Source organism: Emydura macquarii, unplaced genomic scaffold, assembly GCF_026122565.2.
Source record: "Emydura macquarii macquarii isolate MOO-44397 ecotype Brisbane River unplaced genomic scaffold, CSIRO-AGI_Emac_v2 contig_2682, whole genome shotgun sequence".
In the NCBI taxonomy this organism is placed as follows: domain Eukaryota; kingdom Metazoa; phylum Chordata; order Testudines; family Chelidae; genus Emydura; species Emydura macquarii.
Genome location: NW_027132819.1, coordinates 18,217 through 36,102, shown reverse-complemented (window position 1 = coordinate 36,102; position 17,886 = coordinate 18,217). Strand labels below are relative to the sequence as shown.

Genomic DNA, 17,886 nt, shown 5'->3' with positions numbered 1-17,886 from the left:
GCAGTGTTGACAGCTGTGATTTGCATCACAAGAGGAAATATTGTGCCCATCTAAGTTTATGTAGCCATTTTAAGTACGAGTTAATTCCCTCCCCTATCTCGATGTCTCAAATAACATCACCTTTCCCACACATCTAGGGTGACCACTTAGCAAGTGTGAAAAATCGGGAAGGGGTGGGGGGTAATAGGCTCCTATATATTTCTGGGGGTGCAGAGAGATGTCCTGGAATCCTTCAGTCTCTGAGGACAAGCCACCAGTGGGCTTGATCTTATGAAAGGGGGATCTCAGCCATGCTGGTTGAAAATGTTGGGAAAAGGACTTCGGGTCAGCTATCCTGTCAGAGACAGGAAAATGTCCTGAGAGGCTCTAGAAAGTGGGGTTATGATTTTGTTTTATATGTAACTCTTTGTTTCCTATAGCCTTACCTACTATCATTTCAACCTCTTGTTCTTTGATGATACATTTACTCTTGTTTTCACGTGCCGTCTATCTCAGTGCTGTGTGTTAAGTGAAGTGGGGATCCTCAGTTGAATCTTGTAAGCTGGTGTGTGATGCTCTTTTGGGAAGAAAGAATCTGTGTGTATCCAGTAGAACAGGGGCTGGGAACATGAGAAGGATGCTTCAAGGACTCAGGGGTTGGCATGTGCCTATTGCTAACCTGTATAGAGAGAACGATGCCTGCAGAGGCCTGGAAGGCCATGATCATATTCCCAGAGGTTGGTGGAATCAAGGAGCTGACCCCCAGTGGGTACAGACAAGACTCCCTCATATTGAGGAAAGGTGGTAGCCAGATGTTTCGTACTCCTGGGAAGCATCACAACTGGCATTTAGACAGAGGCCAGGAACTGAGCAGTTGATATCTCAGAAGCAAAATATCAAAATGAAATATTCTCATTGACCCAAACCAATTTTTTGGGTGGGTTGATTCACAAAAATTTCTGGGATTTTTGAATTTTGTCCAGTTTCTGGATTTAAGAACATCTGAACGTAAGAATGGTCATGCTGGGTTAGGCCCCTGGCCCATCTAGCCCAGTATCCTGTCTTCCAGGAATGAACAGATCAGGGCAAATATGGAGTGATCCATCCCCTGTCATCCAGCCCCAGCATCTGGCAGTCAGAGCCTTTTTGAAATTTCAAAAATTGTCATGAGGTGGTGTAACGAGGCGGTGTGGCCTCCCTCACAGATTGCCAGGGAGAACCAGACTGGGCTGGTGGGGGCGGAGCTAGAGCCTGCCTGTCTACCAACCCAGAAGCGAGGGGGCGGGGCAGAAAGTACAAAAGAGAGGCCCAGGAGCTCAGTTTCAGCCCAGCTCCCGGAGGGGAAGGACGTCCCTCCTGGCCCTCCAGGGTTGCTGGCAGCCTGGTACCCAGGCGAGCTGACCGAAACCAGGTACCCAGGGAAGCGGACCAGGGCCGGTGTCCGGGAGCAGGCGGAGGAGCAGCGCGAGGCCTGGGGCCCCGTGGTATCCCTGGTTCCCCTACCCCGTCGGACCAGGGGATTCCGAGGGGCGAGGACCTGGAGGAGTTGCCCGACGCCGACGTGGAGGAAGTGGCCCTATGGGGGCCAGACTTGGAGGAGCTGCCCCTGGAAGGGCAAGGGGACGATGGCGAGGCGTGGGTCCTGACTGGGCCCGACCTGGAGGAGCTACTCCCCACTGACAGCCCCGAAGAGCTGGCCGACCTGCCACCCCCCGACAAGATCGAGGGGTTTTACAATCTGCCTCTGGACACCTACCCCGACGAGGGGGACTGGACACCGGCACTCCAGGTACTTGAGGGAAGGGGGGAAGGAAGTAGCCCAGGGGAGGGGCCACATGGTCCGGGAGCTGGACAGCGAGTCAGCGTGTTGAGGTTGGGACCCCACTGACCCCGCAGCTTACCCCACGGACCCCATGGCATATCCCTCCACGACAGCTAGGGACCTGGGCTGGGACGCAGTGGAGTCGGGTGGGCCTGTGTCCCCCTCCCCCTTCCCCGACCACACTGGTGACCCTTAGACTATTTTGCTGCCCCGCTGGGGCCTTTGAACTGTGTGTTTCCCCGCCTGGCGAGCTAGACTGCTTGCCGCCACGCTGGAGGCCTACAAACTGCTTACTGCCCTGCCAAGGGGGCGTTGAACTAAGTAATGCTCGGGGACTGCTCCCCCAGCCCCCGAGCTGGGACTACCCCTGCTGAGGCAGGGTATAGAGGGGGTGTGGCCTCCCTCTCAGATTGCCTGAGGGGGCCAACCAACCCCCCTACAGGTGGGGAAATTGTTTCCTGCCCAGCTTTAGCAATAATAATTGGAATAGAGACTTTTGAGGCAGTTCATCCTCCATTTATTCCATGACTGGATCAGTGATTAACCAAATGAGCAATGTGACATTCAATAAACGGTGTCAATGTCCTTCTTAGTGTCAATATCCCACAGAAGTTTCTGGCTGTTCTGTTCCTCTATTATTCTTTCTTCTCCTTCAACTCACTCTTCTTTGTTCTCTTAGCTGGGGTTTTCCTGTGACCTTGGCCACCTCTTCTGAATTCTCCTCTCCTCTGTCTGTTTCCTGTCGCTGTGAGGGATGTAGAAATGACATGTGTGAGAGACCCAAACCCCACCAAGAACTGATCTGCTCCAATAGTAGAATCTGTGAATGCTGCTTTGCTGTTTACCCAGTTCTAATTAGGAGCTTCTCCTTGGCATGGCAAAAAAAAAAAAAATAAAAAAAAAAGGGCCACAGCAAAGGATGTTTAGGAGAGAAATAAGCAGCATTCTTCACTGAGCAAGTCACTTATAGCTCATACTCCAACTTGGGGGTCTATTTTCCCACCATATCTGGCTGCATATGACATAAGCAACCAATTCATTTGTTGCTCACAATTACCTTGAATCAATCCTGGCTCAGCTTTAGCCACCTTCACTTCCTGATGATAAGAATGTACCTTCTGATACAGGCCTAAACTCAAGGAGATTCATCCCTGTGCAGAGGGCCAGTGTTATACCTCAGCACCAGAGCTGGGTGAACTTTTTTGACTATTTGTCCCCCCCCCCCCCAAAATATGCATTTTTGGGGGATTCAAAACTATTTTTGTGTTGAATTCAATGAATACTTTCAGTTAGGATTTTTTATTAAATGGACAAAATGTTTTGCTTCAACTTTTCAATTCATTATGGTGTTTCCATTTTATATTTGGCTAGTTTAAAATAAAGAAACACAAAAATGGGTGAATAACACCCAAAATGACCAAATCAAAACAAACAAACTTAGGACGAAATCATTCTGCAGAGGCTCGGGCTTTAGACAAGACTCACAAATGAAATACAGGGTCATGTATCTCACTGAAATGTAAGTACAATATTTATATTCCAGTCAATTTATTTTATAATTATATGGTAAAAATGAGAGAGCAATTTTTCAGTAATGGTGGGCTGTGATGCATTTGTATTTTTACGTCTGATTTTGTAAGCAAGTCATTTTTAAGTGAGGTGAAACTTGGGGGGTATGGAAGACAAATCAGACTAGTAGAGTAATCTGGAAAGGTTGAGAATCAATGATCTATTCTAACCCCATGTGTAACACAGGCCCCAAAATAATTCCTGGAACAGATCTTTTAGAAAAACATGCCATCTTGATTTAAAAATTCTCAGTGATGGAGAATCCACCATCATCCTTGGTAAATCATTCCAATGGTTAATTACTGTCACTATTAAAAATTTATGCTCTTTCCAGTCTGAATTTGACTAATTTCAGCTTCTAGTCATTGGTTCATGTTATTCCTTTCTCTGCTAGACTGAAGTGCCCATTATTAAATATTTGTTCCCCTGTAGGTACTTATAGACCATGATCAAGTCATCCATTAACTTTCTTTTTGTTAAGCTAAATAACCTGAGATCCTTGGGTCTATCTCCAGGAGGGAGGTTTTCTAATCCTTTAATCATTCTCATGTCTCTTCTCTGAACATTGTCTAATTTATCAACCTCTGTCTTGAAGTATCGGCACTAGAATTGGACACAGTATTCCAGAAGTGGTCGCACCATTCTGAAATACAGAGGTAAAATAACCTCTCTACTGCTACTTGAGATTTACCTGTTCATGCATCCCAGGATCACATTGGGCATTTTGGCTACGGAGTCGAACCAAGGGCTCATGTTCAGCTGATTATCCACCACGACTCCCAAATCTTTTTCAGAGTCCCTGCTTCCCAGGATAGAGTCTGCCATCCTGTTAATTTATCCTATATTCTTTGTTCCCAGGAGAGCAGCAGCAGCAGGTTTCTCTCTTACAAGAAGATAGGTGGGGACTGCTTACAAAGAGTCTCAGGGCTAGATACACAAAGGGATTTAAAGGCTTAACTGGCAGTTTTGGTGCCTGAATCCAAAATCTGGATCCTCAAAACCTCCACTGAGCCACTGCCTGACCCTGTAGGTGCCTAAATTCCCCCAGGTATCTACATTTCTGCCGGTGAAGTACCTTAGGTGTCTACATTCTGTTTGTGAGCTTATGCACAGACATCTCAGCTCTGATGGTCAGTGTCTAACTCATGCCCAGGTCCCTGCAGGATCCTCAAATTTAGTGTCTCTCCACCTATCCCATCAGAACACATCTATTGGGTCAGGCTCTGTATACAGCCAGAGGAAGAGATGGTTGTGATGGCTCAGTGGTTAGTGCACTCAACCACACTGTGGGACCCCCAGATTCCAAGTCAACTCTAATAGACGGTTAATTATTTATACAAGATAGAACAGCTTCAACAGGGAAGATTGTGAGAGCTCGGTAGAAGGCTATCCTGCAGCCCAGTGGTTATAGTGCTGATGTGGGTGATCTGCATTCAAGTCCTTGTTCTACACCATGCAGAGCAGGGACGTAAACACAAACCTTTCCCCTCTTGGATGAGTGCTCTCTACTGGTCTGTAAGATTTAAGGGGAGGCATTACATCCTCTGCTGACCCAGCTGAGGCACCTCACTCCCTTTGAGAGGTAGGACACACCTCTCTCCTTGGTGTCTCCCATTGGTGAGCTTTGGCCACTCCCTACTCAATAGGCTGACTTTTGTGGACCCCATTCTTAGGTGACTAATTCTCCCCATGCCTGCGTAGGGAGCCTGGGTGCCTATCTTGGGGTTATGGATTCCATTAAGTGGCAAGACATGCAGGAGTTAGGTTCTGCAGCGCTGAGGGCTAAGACCCCTTTGTGGATCTTAGCTTTTGATGGCCAGCAGAAGAAGGTTCCATTCCCTCTCTGTTGGCCGCATAGCTTCTGCTGGATCAGGCCTTCCTTTTTGGCAAGCATCCAGCCTTTTACAGAGACAGGAGTCCTGTCCAGCAGCCGGCGGGGGCTATTAACAATGCACACACAGAACACTTTGTTAAGGCGAAGACAAGATTGCAGGCGTGTCACGGTGCTGTGAATGTGCACCAGCGTTCCAGGACAACAGAGTTAAAAATTAACAGAAATCCTGGACATTAAGACTTAAGGTGAGCACTCAGAATAATAAAGCCTTGAGCTCAGTTGAGGCCTCTATGTGCTATTTTAGTATATTAACAATAAATAACCATAAAAAGTCATAAATAAGACACGTTGACTCAAAGCACAAACAACAGTACCTCAACTCTGCCCGATTAGGGCTGCAGCTATATAACGTTGTCAGAGAGAAGCCGGGAATATTTTGCAGTATTTTATTTCCTGCAGCCGTGCACAAGAAAGTCTGTTTGTTCATTTGGCATGAAACAAGAAGCTGTTTTACTGACCTGCCACCGTTAGTTTAAAGGCCAGCTCCCCGTACCAGCCATCAGCAGATACGCAGCAAAGATATATCCCTGCGTCAGAGACCTGGATGTCTTTGAGCTTCAGAGATATGCCCCCTTCACTCAGTTCCGTTATGAAGAGCTCCTCTCAACCCCGCTGTCTTTCATCCTGTCTCTCTGCTTCAACGCCTCTGCTATAGGAGCTCACGTGAATTAATTCTAAGGCTCTAAGCAGCAGCCATGTGACTAAGACCCTGTCTACACTTACCTCCAAGATTTGGCGGCAGTCAATGGGAGTTAGGCAAGCTACGCAAAAAACTTGCATAACTCCCGTTGACTTCTCCTCTGCGTGCCGTCTTCACTGCACTGAGCGGACGGGAACTGCGTTCCCGTCGACACAGGGCTATGCCACTTGAGAAGGTGGTCTTAGTACATCGATTTCTGGATTGACTGAGCGGGTCTTCACTGACCGCTCCGTCGATGCGGAGAAATCGATCTGACGGCGGCGACTTTGCCGCCGTCAGCGTAGCCATAGCCTGAGATGTTTGTGGGGGCCTTGGTCACTGGCAGCACACAGCCCAAGACAACGTCTTCTCCAGCAGCTCCAGTGACACAATAAGGCAGGGGAATTCTTGGTACTTGAGCTGTATAAAGACACATAAACTCTGTTCACATAGCTCCCTAAGGAATATTTGTGTGGATGCCCATCAGAGGGATGCCTCCTCCCTGACCTGTGAAGATGTTAGATGGGGTGGGTTCTAAGTTACTACAGAGAATTCTTTCTGGGTGTCTGGCTGGTGAGTCTTGCCCACATGCTCAGGGTTTAGGGGATTGCCATATTTGGGGTCGGAAAGGAATAGGCATAGGCCCTGGGGTTTCTTCTACTTCCTCTGCAGCATGGGACATGGGTCACTTGCTTGTGGATTTTCTGTACCTTGAAGTCTTTAAATCATTATTTGAGGACTTCAATAATTCAGTCTTAGGTTAGGGGTCTATTACAGGAATGAGTGGGTGAAGTTCTTGTGGCCTGCATCGTGCAAGAGGTCAGACTAGATGATCATGATGGTCCCTTCTGACTTTATAGTCTATGAGTTTCCCCAATCTTTAATTCAGGCAGGTCTGGCCCCTCTCTTTCTCTCCACAAGCCTCACATTGCAGGGCAGTAACAGAATCAGCATTACTGCAGTGAACGAAAAGAAGGCACTGACCTGTCACCTCCAGTTCAATGGCCGCCTTGTCATACCAGCCCCCAGCTGCCACTGTGCAGACATACTTCCCTTTGTCAGGGAGCTGCACATTGTTCAGCTTTAGAGACATGTTCCCCTTAGTCCACTCAGTGTAGAAGAGCTCCATACCACCCCAGGATCTCTGATCCTGCCAGTCTTCATTGAACCTTCCACTGTAGAAGATTTCGACTGGTTTCCTAGAGGGCTGGATGAGGATCCACTGGACAGTGATGCTTGAAGGGATAATGGTGGCTGATAGCTGGCAGGGCAGGATCACATCCTCTCCAATTACCCTGACAACAGGGTTACTCAGGGGAAGGATCTTGAATCGGCCTGCGTGGAGATTAGAACTGAGCGAATAAGGGATTTTAAGTTCTGGGGCTGAACAGCAAAACTGCCCCAAAAATTGTTTTGATTTGAAACTAAACATATTTTTCCACTTTTTTCATCAGCTAGAAAAACTAATAAAATAAAATAAATAGTTTTGAATCTACAAAAAATGTAGTTGACCCAAAACATTTTTGTTTTTGGGAAAACTTGAAATATCCATAGTTACTTACTTATGAAAACTAAACTTTATTTACTTCTTTAAGAATGAGAAATGTATTATGTATAATTTAGTTAGCTCACAAAAAATTACTGGTGGGCATATTTATGAAATAAATAAGTATAAATTCTTTAATTTTGATTCAAATACTAACAAGAAATATATCTAGCATTAAAGATGGAGCTGCAGCTGCACACTAAGGTTGTAAGGTGTCTTTTTTTGCCTATTGGCAAATAGGAAAAAATAGAAAATGTTAAAAATAGAAAACATCAGTATTATTGTAAACAAAAAGAAAGGTTATATATCTTGGTATAAAATATAGTATGACATTACCATGCATGTACATAAGAAACTCAAGATTGAAAAGAAAATGCTCAGAAAATGAATATTGCTATAATGTAATTAGAGCACAAATATTAAGGCCCAATGGAAAATTCAGGTATATATCCAAACTTTATAGTAATACCAGATTCTTTAATAGTGCATTATCATCATATATACAGAAAGGTCATAATTGTAGACTAAACTAGTTATCCTATGAACCAATATAATATAACTTAGACAATTACTAATACATCATTGGAAATGGTAGCGTAGCTCATATTTTTCCCTCTTTGCTTCCTCTTTCACTGTTTATCCTGAGAGAAAATATTTCGTATAACAGTGTTCTTTAAATTTGCCCCCAAATTTCCAATTTTTCCATACTGGGCCTTTAAAAAAAAAAAAGGAAAAAATGTTTTCTTCCCAAAATTTCCAGGTTTTTTCCCGAGACCATCACCTATCTAGCAGGCATTAAAAGATTTAGCATTTATTTGTCATAAATTAAGAAGCCGGTCACTAACCTGTCACATCCAGTTCAACCACCATCTCATCATGCCAGCTTTTAGAATCCAGGCTGCAGATATATTCTGCTTTGTCAGAGGCCTGGACATGCTTGAGCTTCAGTGAGAAGTTCCCCTGATTCATTTCAGCAACGGATAGCTCGGTTCGACCGTGATGTCTCTCCCCTTGTGTTTCTGTCTGGATTTCTCCACTGCAGGAGACCTCATGGATTAATGCTGATGTTCTAAAGAGCTTCCACTGCACTTTGAAGCTTCCAGTTAACTTAGTGACTGAGAGCCGGCATGGAAGGATAACATCTGTTCCAATGACTCCAATAACAGGGTTGTTAGGAGGGAGGATTCTATAGGGACCTGTCAGGAGAGAGCAATAGACATGTTCTCTGTGTCAGATAGTTCCCTATAAAATGCCCCTGGGACAAACTTCCCACTCTGCACTGTAGAGAATTCTATATGGAGATAGAAATACATATGGACTGGGAAGGTTCTTGATTCCCAAGGGCTCAAGGAGCAGCAAGAGGTAGTAGATGGAGTAAGGAGGGAACAGGGCTGCACAGAGATTTTTTGAGGCCTGGAACAAAATCTGAAACTGAGCCCCTCCCCCTTCCAAAAAGATTACCCAGGGTGTGAAAACACTGAGGGAAGGCTCCCGTAGGTTTGGAGAGCGAGCCCCCACCTCACACTATTGCTGGATCCTGTCCTGTGGGGCTGGCTGGGCCTGGACCCTGACTCCAGGTTTTGTGACATGGTGCACGGGGTCGCGGTCCCTGTCAGGTTGGGCCTGGCCAGCCCTCATGGGGCAGCCGGGCCAAACCAGAGTGAGCAGCGCAGAAACCCCCCACGCTAGGTCACAACACCATTCACCCTAGTCGCCCACTATCTCATGATAGAGGGGAGACCGGGCCAAATGTGAGCAGCGTTGTGACCCTGTGCTCCAGGTCGCGATGCTACTTGCTTTGGGCGACCACCCAAACAGGGAACTGGGAAAACTCCCCCTCTCACCTTCCCTGGGCAGCTCTGGGAGGGGCTTCTTTCAGAGACAGAGTCATTTAGGAGAGAGGTGGAATTGTCTGCCAGATTTAACTTGATTCAGGCCCTATCTGTACAACAGACCCGCAGGAACGAGTGCCACATTTCTTTATGTTTTGTGACCTGGACATGCCAGTTGCATTTCACATGTGGATCTGGCTCAGTAAATAATCCTGCTGCTTTAATCACTGGGACACTCAACTCCCAAATAATCCCTGTTACAATCCCATTGACTTCATTGCAGTCGTCCCTGGGATGGATTTGGCCCATTCACAGTCTCTGTTTCCAGACAGGTAGGAAATTCATGATTTCACTGGTGTAAACCAAGAAGCCGTTTCACTGACCTGTCACATCCAATTCAATGTAGGCTTCTTCGTGCCAGTCTGAAACATCAACCTGGCAGGCATATTTCCCTTTGTCGGTGACCTGGATGTTCTTCAGCTTCAGGGAGAGGTTTCCTCTCCTGAGCTGAGATGTGAAGAACTCCGTTCGGCCCTGGTATCCCTTGCCCTGGCTTTCTGTTTGGGTTCCTCCTTTATAGGTGCTCACTTCTATGCTCTCAAGAGGTCTCACAAGTGTCCACTGGACAGCAGGGCCCAGTGGGAACCTTGGCGATAACAGGTAGCAAGGCAGGATAGCATCTTCTCCAGCAACTCTGATGACAACGTTATTAGGGGTATGGAGTCTAAACTGGCCTGTATGGAGACATAGACACATATTTTTATGTGCTTTGGGTAGTTCCCTATGGAATTCAGACGTGAATTCACATGGGGATCCCTGTCAAAAGCCATAGGCAGGCAGCAAGAAGATTTAACTCAAATGTGAAAACAGTTCCAATCCATGTCCCACCATCCTGGGAAGTGCTCTTTCTCTTTTCATATAATTCCAATCTGGGAGTCAGGAATTTTAAATATAATCCCAATCTGGGAGTCAGGAACATGTGTTCCTTGTTTAATGGGGCTGAACAGTGAGATTATCCCTCTACTCTGATTAATTTTAACACTTTATGATTGTTTAAAGGTAAATGACATTTTGAATGAGCCACATGTTTAAAGACAGAAAGGATTTTTTTCTTTTATCTTCCCATCAAACATTTTTCCCATCAAAATCTAAAGTGCCAAATATCTATCTATCTATCTATCTATTGTGATAAAGTCAGGCCAGAGGGTCTCAAAAGGGCATACCAGGGCCAGAGGGTGAGCCCTAGAAGGCCAAAAACCCTTTTTCCTGCAAGCAGGGGAGAGATTATTGCAGTGCAATTAGAGACACCTGGACCCAATGAAGGGCTAGTCCAGGTGTACTTAAACCCTGCCTTCCCTAAAGGGGGGGGAAGCACAGGAGAAGGAAGCTGCTAGAAGGCCTGTGGAGGCTGGAGGAGAAACTTCCCCAGGCTAGGAGATGGTGCTTCTTTGCAACCAGAGAAGGGGAAAACCCTAGGCCCCAGCTGGCAGAGAGAAGCTGGAGCAAGGTACCTCCTTGGGGAGATGGGGTTACTGGTGACTCCCTGGCACACTACAAGGGGTGGAAGCATGGGACCCACTAAGGAGAAGCTGGCTGTTTGCCACTCTAGCCAGCTATCAATCTAATCACTTTACATACCCCTCTGTTGATCTACCTCTGTCTTTTTCCTCTATCTATCCACCATTTACTTACACATGCGCACGCACGCATGCACGCAGATGCATATTGAAGGATAATAAATATTTCTGCTAGCAAGGTGCAGTGTGATAGGTGGTTGGCTACTGAATCAGACAATGCATCTTTTCCTGCTGTCATTCCATCTCCAGCAGGCATTCCAAGGGCAGAATGCCAGCAGAATCCTGCCTAAGCCATACCATGGTTAAAATATCATTGCACTGAGGAGAACACCTGTAATAAAACTCTCAGCAACTTTTGGTCTCTGTTGTCCTAGACTGGACTGAAACCAGGGATGATATCTAAAGATCCAATTATCAGCTACCACTTGAGACTTCCTGTTTATAACTTTTAGTTAATTATTGTTACTTACAGATCCAATCTGATGGTCCCTTTGTATCTAGTCAGGAATAATTCCCCATGGGATGACCTTCTCCTATCGATTGATTGGTTTAAAAACATTAAACAGAATAAAATGCTCATCCTGAGCTGTGAGGACAGTGAGTAAACTTTCTCAAGCAATAAACATACAAGCCCCAGCATGCAAAGTAATAAACACACCCCTCCCACCAGCCCCCAGTCTGTTTGTACATGGGAGCAGAGAGGGTCCTTGCAGGATGAATGTGATTCATATGATTCGTAGACTGATGGGGAAAATGGAAGATTATGGCAAGGAGTGTGGTATAAAAGCCTAGAGTGAGAGATATACACATGCACATACCACTTTTCCATCTACAGATCTGAAAGTGCTTTACAAAGGAGGGCAGGTATCATTATTCCCTTTTTACAGATGGGCAAACTGAGGGACAGGGAAGGAACAAACTCTCCCAAGGTCTCCCAGCAAAGCACACCAGAATAGAACTTCATTCTGCTGAGTCACTTCAGAACCATATCTACTGGCTGTACTCTGCTGATTGCTAGATAGACAGATTTTGGGGGAAGTTTTATGGCCTGTGTCATACTAGAGGCCAGTCTAGATGACCACAGTGGTCCTTTCTGACATTGGAATCTCTGAATTATGTCTGTATGATATGTTGTGTTGGACTAACCTCTGCGCACCGGGATGAATGGGGCAAAATGACTCTCATTGTAGTGAGTAAGTTTGCTGAAAATAAAAAAGATTAGACTCTTATTTTATTAAATGAAAACTCTGATTCTGAACAGTAAAACAAACAAAAAACCCCCAAAAGGTCCATAGATGTTAAGGCCAGATCATTGAGTCTGACTTCTTGTATAATCCAGGCCTAAATCAAGCTCAGTAACTTGTGCATCTCTTTAGAAAAATACCTGATTCTGATAATTCATCACAGTCTTTAGTTCTAGTTATTAGTCACCCTCACAATTAGAGATTTGCATCTTCTTTCCAGTTTGAATTGTCTATGTTCAACTTCCAGCTACTGGATACTACTCTGCCTTTGGATACTGAAGAGTCCTTTGCTACCACAAATCTCCCTGTGTAGATACTTATGGACCACAATCAAGTAACTTCTTAGCTGTATTTTCAAAAAGCGAAAGAGACTGAGCCCCTGAAGTCACTCACTGTATGGTGTGTTTTCCAGATCTCAGATCCATCACTTTTGGTGCTAGTGATTTTCTCAGTTCCTAAGTAATGATTAATTGCTTCTTAAAATTTGTGTGACACAGAATTCTCATTACCTGTAGACAGATGGGGTATTTGTAGAAAACTCAGTATCTGAATAGTCGTCACCCAAGGAAATAAGGAAGCCATCACTGAGCAGGAGCTGGGAAGGTTTGGCTTTCAAAATACCAACAGCACACCAAGGACACAACTTCTAGGGTCAGATCTTGTCAGCCTCCTCTGGTCAGGAAATGCAAACCATAAAATGACAGAAGTGAGTTTAGCTAATACTCAGCACATTAGAGAGAACAATAAGAGAATGTTATAGAAAAGACCAACCGAGTTTAAAGGCAGTTTTACTGCTAATGGCCCCAGGAATAGGCTTGGGCCCTGTGTCTTGCCACACATGCTGAGCAAAATGTGCTGTTAAATATTCACTGATTTCAGTGGGAATTATGGCAGGGACTTAGAGGTCTCCCAGGGGAGAGTGCTAACCACAAGGCTATGGAGTCACTTTCCTTGGCTTAGGGAATATTTAATTGTTTCATACAGAGTGGAACAGCTTCAGCAAGAGAACCCCACTCTCGAATACCCAGTGAGGTATTGGTGAGGGCAGTCACCTGGGGGGTAGCAAACCAGGGTTCACATCCCTACTACAAAGCAAACAGGGTAGGGACTAGAACCTGCATTTCCCGTATTCCCAATGAGTGCTCTAATCACTGGCCTGTGGACTTTCTCCTCCGTGTTTGAAAAAGGGCTGCCCTGGCTGAGGGACCCGACTCCAAGCCAGGGCTCAGAGCTCAGCAACCCATGTGGACATAGGAACCTCCCTCTGCCCTGGAGTCAAGGCACCTAACTACCTTTGAGGGAAGGGTTTTGATCAGATCCCTCTCCTCAGCACTTCCTACTGGCTAGCTTAGCCAGCATCCCACTCCTCTTTGCTGGCTTTCATGGAACCCAATCCTATGTGTCTACCTCTCCCCATGTATTGTATAGGGACCCTGGGCAGCTAATACGGGGCTGAGGATTCCACTGGGCAGCAGGGCACCTGGCAATTAGGCTTTGCAATGCTGAACCTATACCTGGTTTGTTGACCTACCCCTCACTGCCCTGAAGGGGCTGAGCATGCTCACTTCACAGCTCTCTCAGCCAGGGAACATAAGAATTAAAATGGTTCTCCCGATCGTTACTGAAGCACAGACTGGAGCAACACACTACCTATGATCAGTGTTCACTCATATGTGATTTCTTACTTATATCACAGGATTCCATGCATCTGCTAGATGCTGGATTGCGGCTTTGAGAAAACTTTGAACCTCTACATATGTAGTTTATTACAGTTGAAGTTTGCACTTTCAGTTTACGTATATATTGTTATAGTTATTTATTAACCAAATATCATTGTAAAAATGAAACCAATTTTCCTTCGAAAAGAAGCAGGCAGACAAGATCGAGCGTGATCTCAGTCTGTTAGCCCTGAATGCACAAAAAGAGTTAGGTGCCTAGGACCCCATTTAAGGCACCTAAGTCCGGGTTTTCAGCAACACTGTAATGTATTTTGTCCCTTTCCCTCTCTCCCATCAAACCCTGAAGATGCCTAAACTCACTCAGCTCCCAAGTTTCTGCTGGAAAAGTTCCTTCTGCATCTATATTCCTCCTGCTGAGCATGCACACTGGTGCCACCCTGTAGGCATCCAGATGCCGATCTCTAGCCTAAGCCCCAGAGCGAGTCAGAAATCAGGGAAAGAAATGTGGCAGGCTGACTGCCTAATGTGTGTGCATGGCCCGATTGGGTAGGTGTACTCAGAGACTGCCGGCTGGATCGGTCCCCTCAGATGATTCCACAGAAAATAGCCAATGGGCTAGAAGGAGAACAACCCTTGTAACTTTTAGCCCGATGTGTAGAGAACTGACCTGGGTTGTGGGAAACCCATGGTTGAGGTCCCCCTCCACCTGCAAGGGAGAATGGATTTGAGCTGGGGTCTGCCACCTCTTAAATAAGTGCTGTATCCAGTGGGGTATGGAATGGTCTGGTCTGAGGCACCTTCAGTCTCTTCTGTTGAAGCTGTTCCACTGACAGCCAGTACTTATAGAGTAATTGGAGCAGGGAGACTGGATCCTGCATCTCCTATGTTTTGCATGAGTGGTCTAACCACCAGGCTACAGAGTCATTCTCGTGCTTGTTCTTTGTCTCTCTCTATGTCTCAAAAGATTCTTTAATACAGAACAACTCAGAGAGAGAAAAAGAAAGCATGCAAGCTTCTCGACAATGAGTGAACTGGTTAGCTCAGTCAGGCAGGATGTGGGTGAATCAAGATCCCGCTGTCCTGCTCCAATGACTTGTTAATCATTTCTCTGCAGTGGAACAGCTTCAATAAGAAAGATTGGGAAAAGCCCCATCAGTCTATCCCTTAGCCCAATGGTTATAGCAGAGAACCATCAAATCCCTTGTACTGCTCAGAGGTAGGGGGACCTAAACCAGGGTTCTCTCTGCTTAGCAGGCTGGCTTTGCACATCTCACTTAAGGGCACCTATCTCTCTGCATTCCATGTACAGGAGATTAGAAGCTCAGCTCCAGCTTTATGTATCACAGTGATTTTTGAAGAAGCCTAAAGGTAGGTGTTATGTTGCTGAATGTCACAACACCTAATTTCTTTTGTGCATTCAGGCCTCACTCGCTGGGATTTTTAAGCAGCAAATACAGATACTGTGATCCACTTCTGAGTGCAAATGTGGGTCTCAGTGCTAGCGACTGTGCGTTATTAGCAGTAGTAGGTCTCTTTGTTAGCTGCTAAGACTGACGTGTAAACTCCACATTTGGTTGTCCCTTCTTGACATCTTCTTCCTCAGGTGTCTTCATTTGTTCCCATGAAAGAAAAGCTCAGGGAGCAGCACTCCATCTACACGCTTCTATTCTGAAATTTAGCCTCACTTTGTCATTCCACTGCATAGCCCGCCCTGCCCCTCACCCCATATTACCTTCCTTCCACACCCCTCTTCTCTGGCTCCCTCCTATTTCCCTGACCTTACAGTGACCCTCTCTGCCTCTTCACAGATCAGCACCTAGCCATCTTCCTTGACAACAGGAAACAATAGGAGGTGAAGGCCTTCTTGTCAAGGGCAGCCTCATCATCACTGGTAAATGCTGTCTGGAAGTGGCAATTAAAATGATGTTGCCTGAGGGTCTCCTGTGACTTCAGTGCTGCTGAAAGAAACGGGAGAAGGCAGCCATTTAGGTTCTGGCTACATAGCGACTCGACACCTGTGGCTGGCCCTGCGAGGTGGGAGGGTCCCAGGTCTCCTGCTCCAGCCTGAGACTTGAAGTCTACACAGCAGTGAAACAACCCTGCAGCGTGAGTCCCGCGAGCCCAAGTCAGGTGTCAAAGGCCAGCTCTGGGTTTTTCTTTGCTGTGCAGACACACCCTTCAACAAAGGGAAAAGCTTCTCTGTTTGTTCATAGATAATGTGAATCTTTAAAAATCTCTCCATAATCCAGTATTGAGGGTTGTTGATAAGAGCTGGGTGGGAATTTTATCATAATTTTTTTTAATGAAAAATGCCATTTTGTCAACAAAGAAACTTTATGTGGGAAAGGCTCAATTTTGCTTAAACTTTCACCGCTTAGACTGTGCAGGTCTAGGATGGAATTTCCGGTCAACATCAATGGAGGAGACACACCCACTCCAGATTAGATACTAGTCCCATACCTAAGGAACTGCTTGGTCAGGTGAAACGCAGGTTCAAGTACCTCCTCTGAATGAGAAAAGGAGGCACTTGACTTTGGGTCTTATGCATCCCAGTTAAATGCCCTATTTAGGGGAGGCTGGGTTTCTTTCTTTGTCTCTGTTTTTTGGAGGGGACAATTGATAGGTCTTGATGTCACCCCAATGTGAGTCAGGACATTGTTTTGAAATGTCCAGCATTTTTGCAGGGTGGGGAGACTATCTCCTACCCAGATATATGGTGGTGCTGGTAGCTTAATGAGAGCCCTGACATGGAGGTGATGGGGCTGAGGGTGTGGAGTGGGTGAACCCTGATATTGACTCTGAGGAGATTGAACCCTTTCGTTAGCGATGTTTCCTCAATAAGGGGAGGGCTCAGGCCCCCTCCCAAAGATACCAGGTCCCCCTCCCCATGCTGCCCTCTTCCCATTCACCAGGGCACTCAGATATCACTCTGCTCAGGCCGAACTTTTGTCCTGACAGTGTGTTGCCCTGGAAACTGGCTCCTGAGGCAGCTCCTGGTTCTGCAGGGGCCTGGCTCAGAGAACTTGCAGCTGCTGCCCAGGATTGGCACCCCAATAATGGAGGCCCCATATTCCACCACTGGTGGCCCAGCCCAATCAGCCACTGGCCCCAGGAAGGATAGGCCTGGCCAGGGCCCCCAAAATATGTCCCAAGGGTGAGGGATCTAATAACATTTACTACCCATAAATATGAACTGCCTCACTAATCTTCCATCCGGGGGGACTTGTTCCTATAATCTCACCCTTAGGGGGGAATTACACTTCATAAAGTGTTCCTGGTTAAAATGCTCAAATAATCTACTTCTCAGAAGAACTTCACTCCCTAATCTCTTCTTTTGGAGAGGCTGAACCCCATAATATGTTCATTAATGATATGGAGAATGGGGTGGATTGGACCCTCAGAAAGTTTGCAGATGACACTAAAATGAGGGGAATGGTAGATATGCTGGAGGGTAGAGATAGGGTATAGAGTAACTTAGATTGGAGGATTGGGCCAAAATAAATCTGATGAGGTTCAGCAAGGACAAGTGCAGAGTCCTGCACTTGGGATGGAAGAATCCCATGCACAGCTACAGACTCGGGACTGACGGGCTAAGCAGAAGTTCTGCAGAAAAGGCGCTGGGGGTTACAGTGGACAACAAGCTGGATATGAGTCAACAGTGTGCCCTTATTGCCAAGAAGGCTAATAACATATTGGGCTGCATTAGTAGGAGCATTGCCAGCAGATCAAGGGAAGTGCTTATTCCTCTCTATTTGGCACTGGTGAGGCCATATTTGGATTATTGTGTCCAGTTTGAGGGACCCCCCCTACAGAAAGGATGTGGACAAGTTGGAGAGAGTCTGGAAGAGGACAATAAAATTGATTAGGGGGTTGGAGCAGATAACCTATGAGGCCCAACAGCTTCAAGTACCTGAAAGGGGGTTCCAGGGAGGATGGAGCTAGGCTGTTCTCAGTGGGGGCAGATGACAGAACTAGGAGCAATGGTCTCAAGTTGCAGTGAGGGAGGTCTAGGTTGGATATTAGGAAAAAAGTTTTCACTAGGAGGGTGGTTAAGCACTGGAGTGG

At 46.1% G+C, this 17,886-nt stretch overlaps 1 protein-coding gene across 1 annotated transcript; it reads right to left on the bottom strand.

Annotated features, from left to right (window-relative positions):
- Window positions 1-2,330: 2,330 nt before the first annotated feature.
- On the bottom strand, window positions 2,331-12,739 carry LOC137164717 (butyrophilin-like protein 2). Its single transcript, XM_067565661.1, has 5 exons — window positions 12,652-12,739; window positions 9,705-10,055; window positions 8,335-8,685; window positions 6,928-7,278; window positions 2,331-2,546 (listed from the first exon to the last, which is right to left on the bottom strand). The coding sequence occupies exons 1-5, from the start codon at window positions 12,722-12,724 to the stop codon at window positions 2,437-2,439; spliced, it is 1,236 nt and encodes a 411-aa protein (XP_067421762.1). The 5' UTR covers window positions 12,725-12,739; the 3' UTR covers window positions 2,331-2,436.
- Between the last annotated feature and the right edge of the window lie 5,147 nt (window positions 12,740-17,886).

Coding starts and splice junctions, on each gene's coding strand:
- LOC137164717 (XM_067565661.1), bottom strand. CDS start 12,724: ATGGCTTCCTTATTTCCTTGGGTGACGACTATTCAGATACTGAGTTTT. Junction 8,686..9,704: donor CATTGAATTGGATGTGACAG/GTCAGTGAAACG, acceptor CTCTCCTGACAG/GTCCCTATAGAATCCTCCCT. Junction 7,279..8,334: donor GGTTGAACTGGATGTGACAG/GTTAGTGACCGG, acceptor ATCTCCACGCAG/GCCGATTCAAGATCCTTCCC.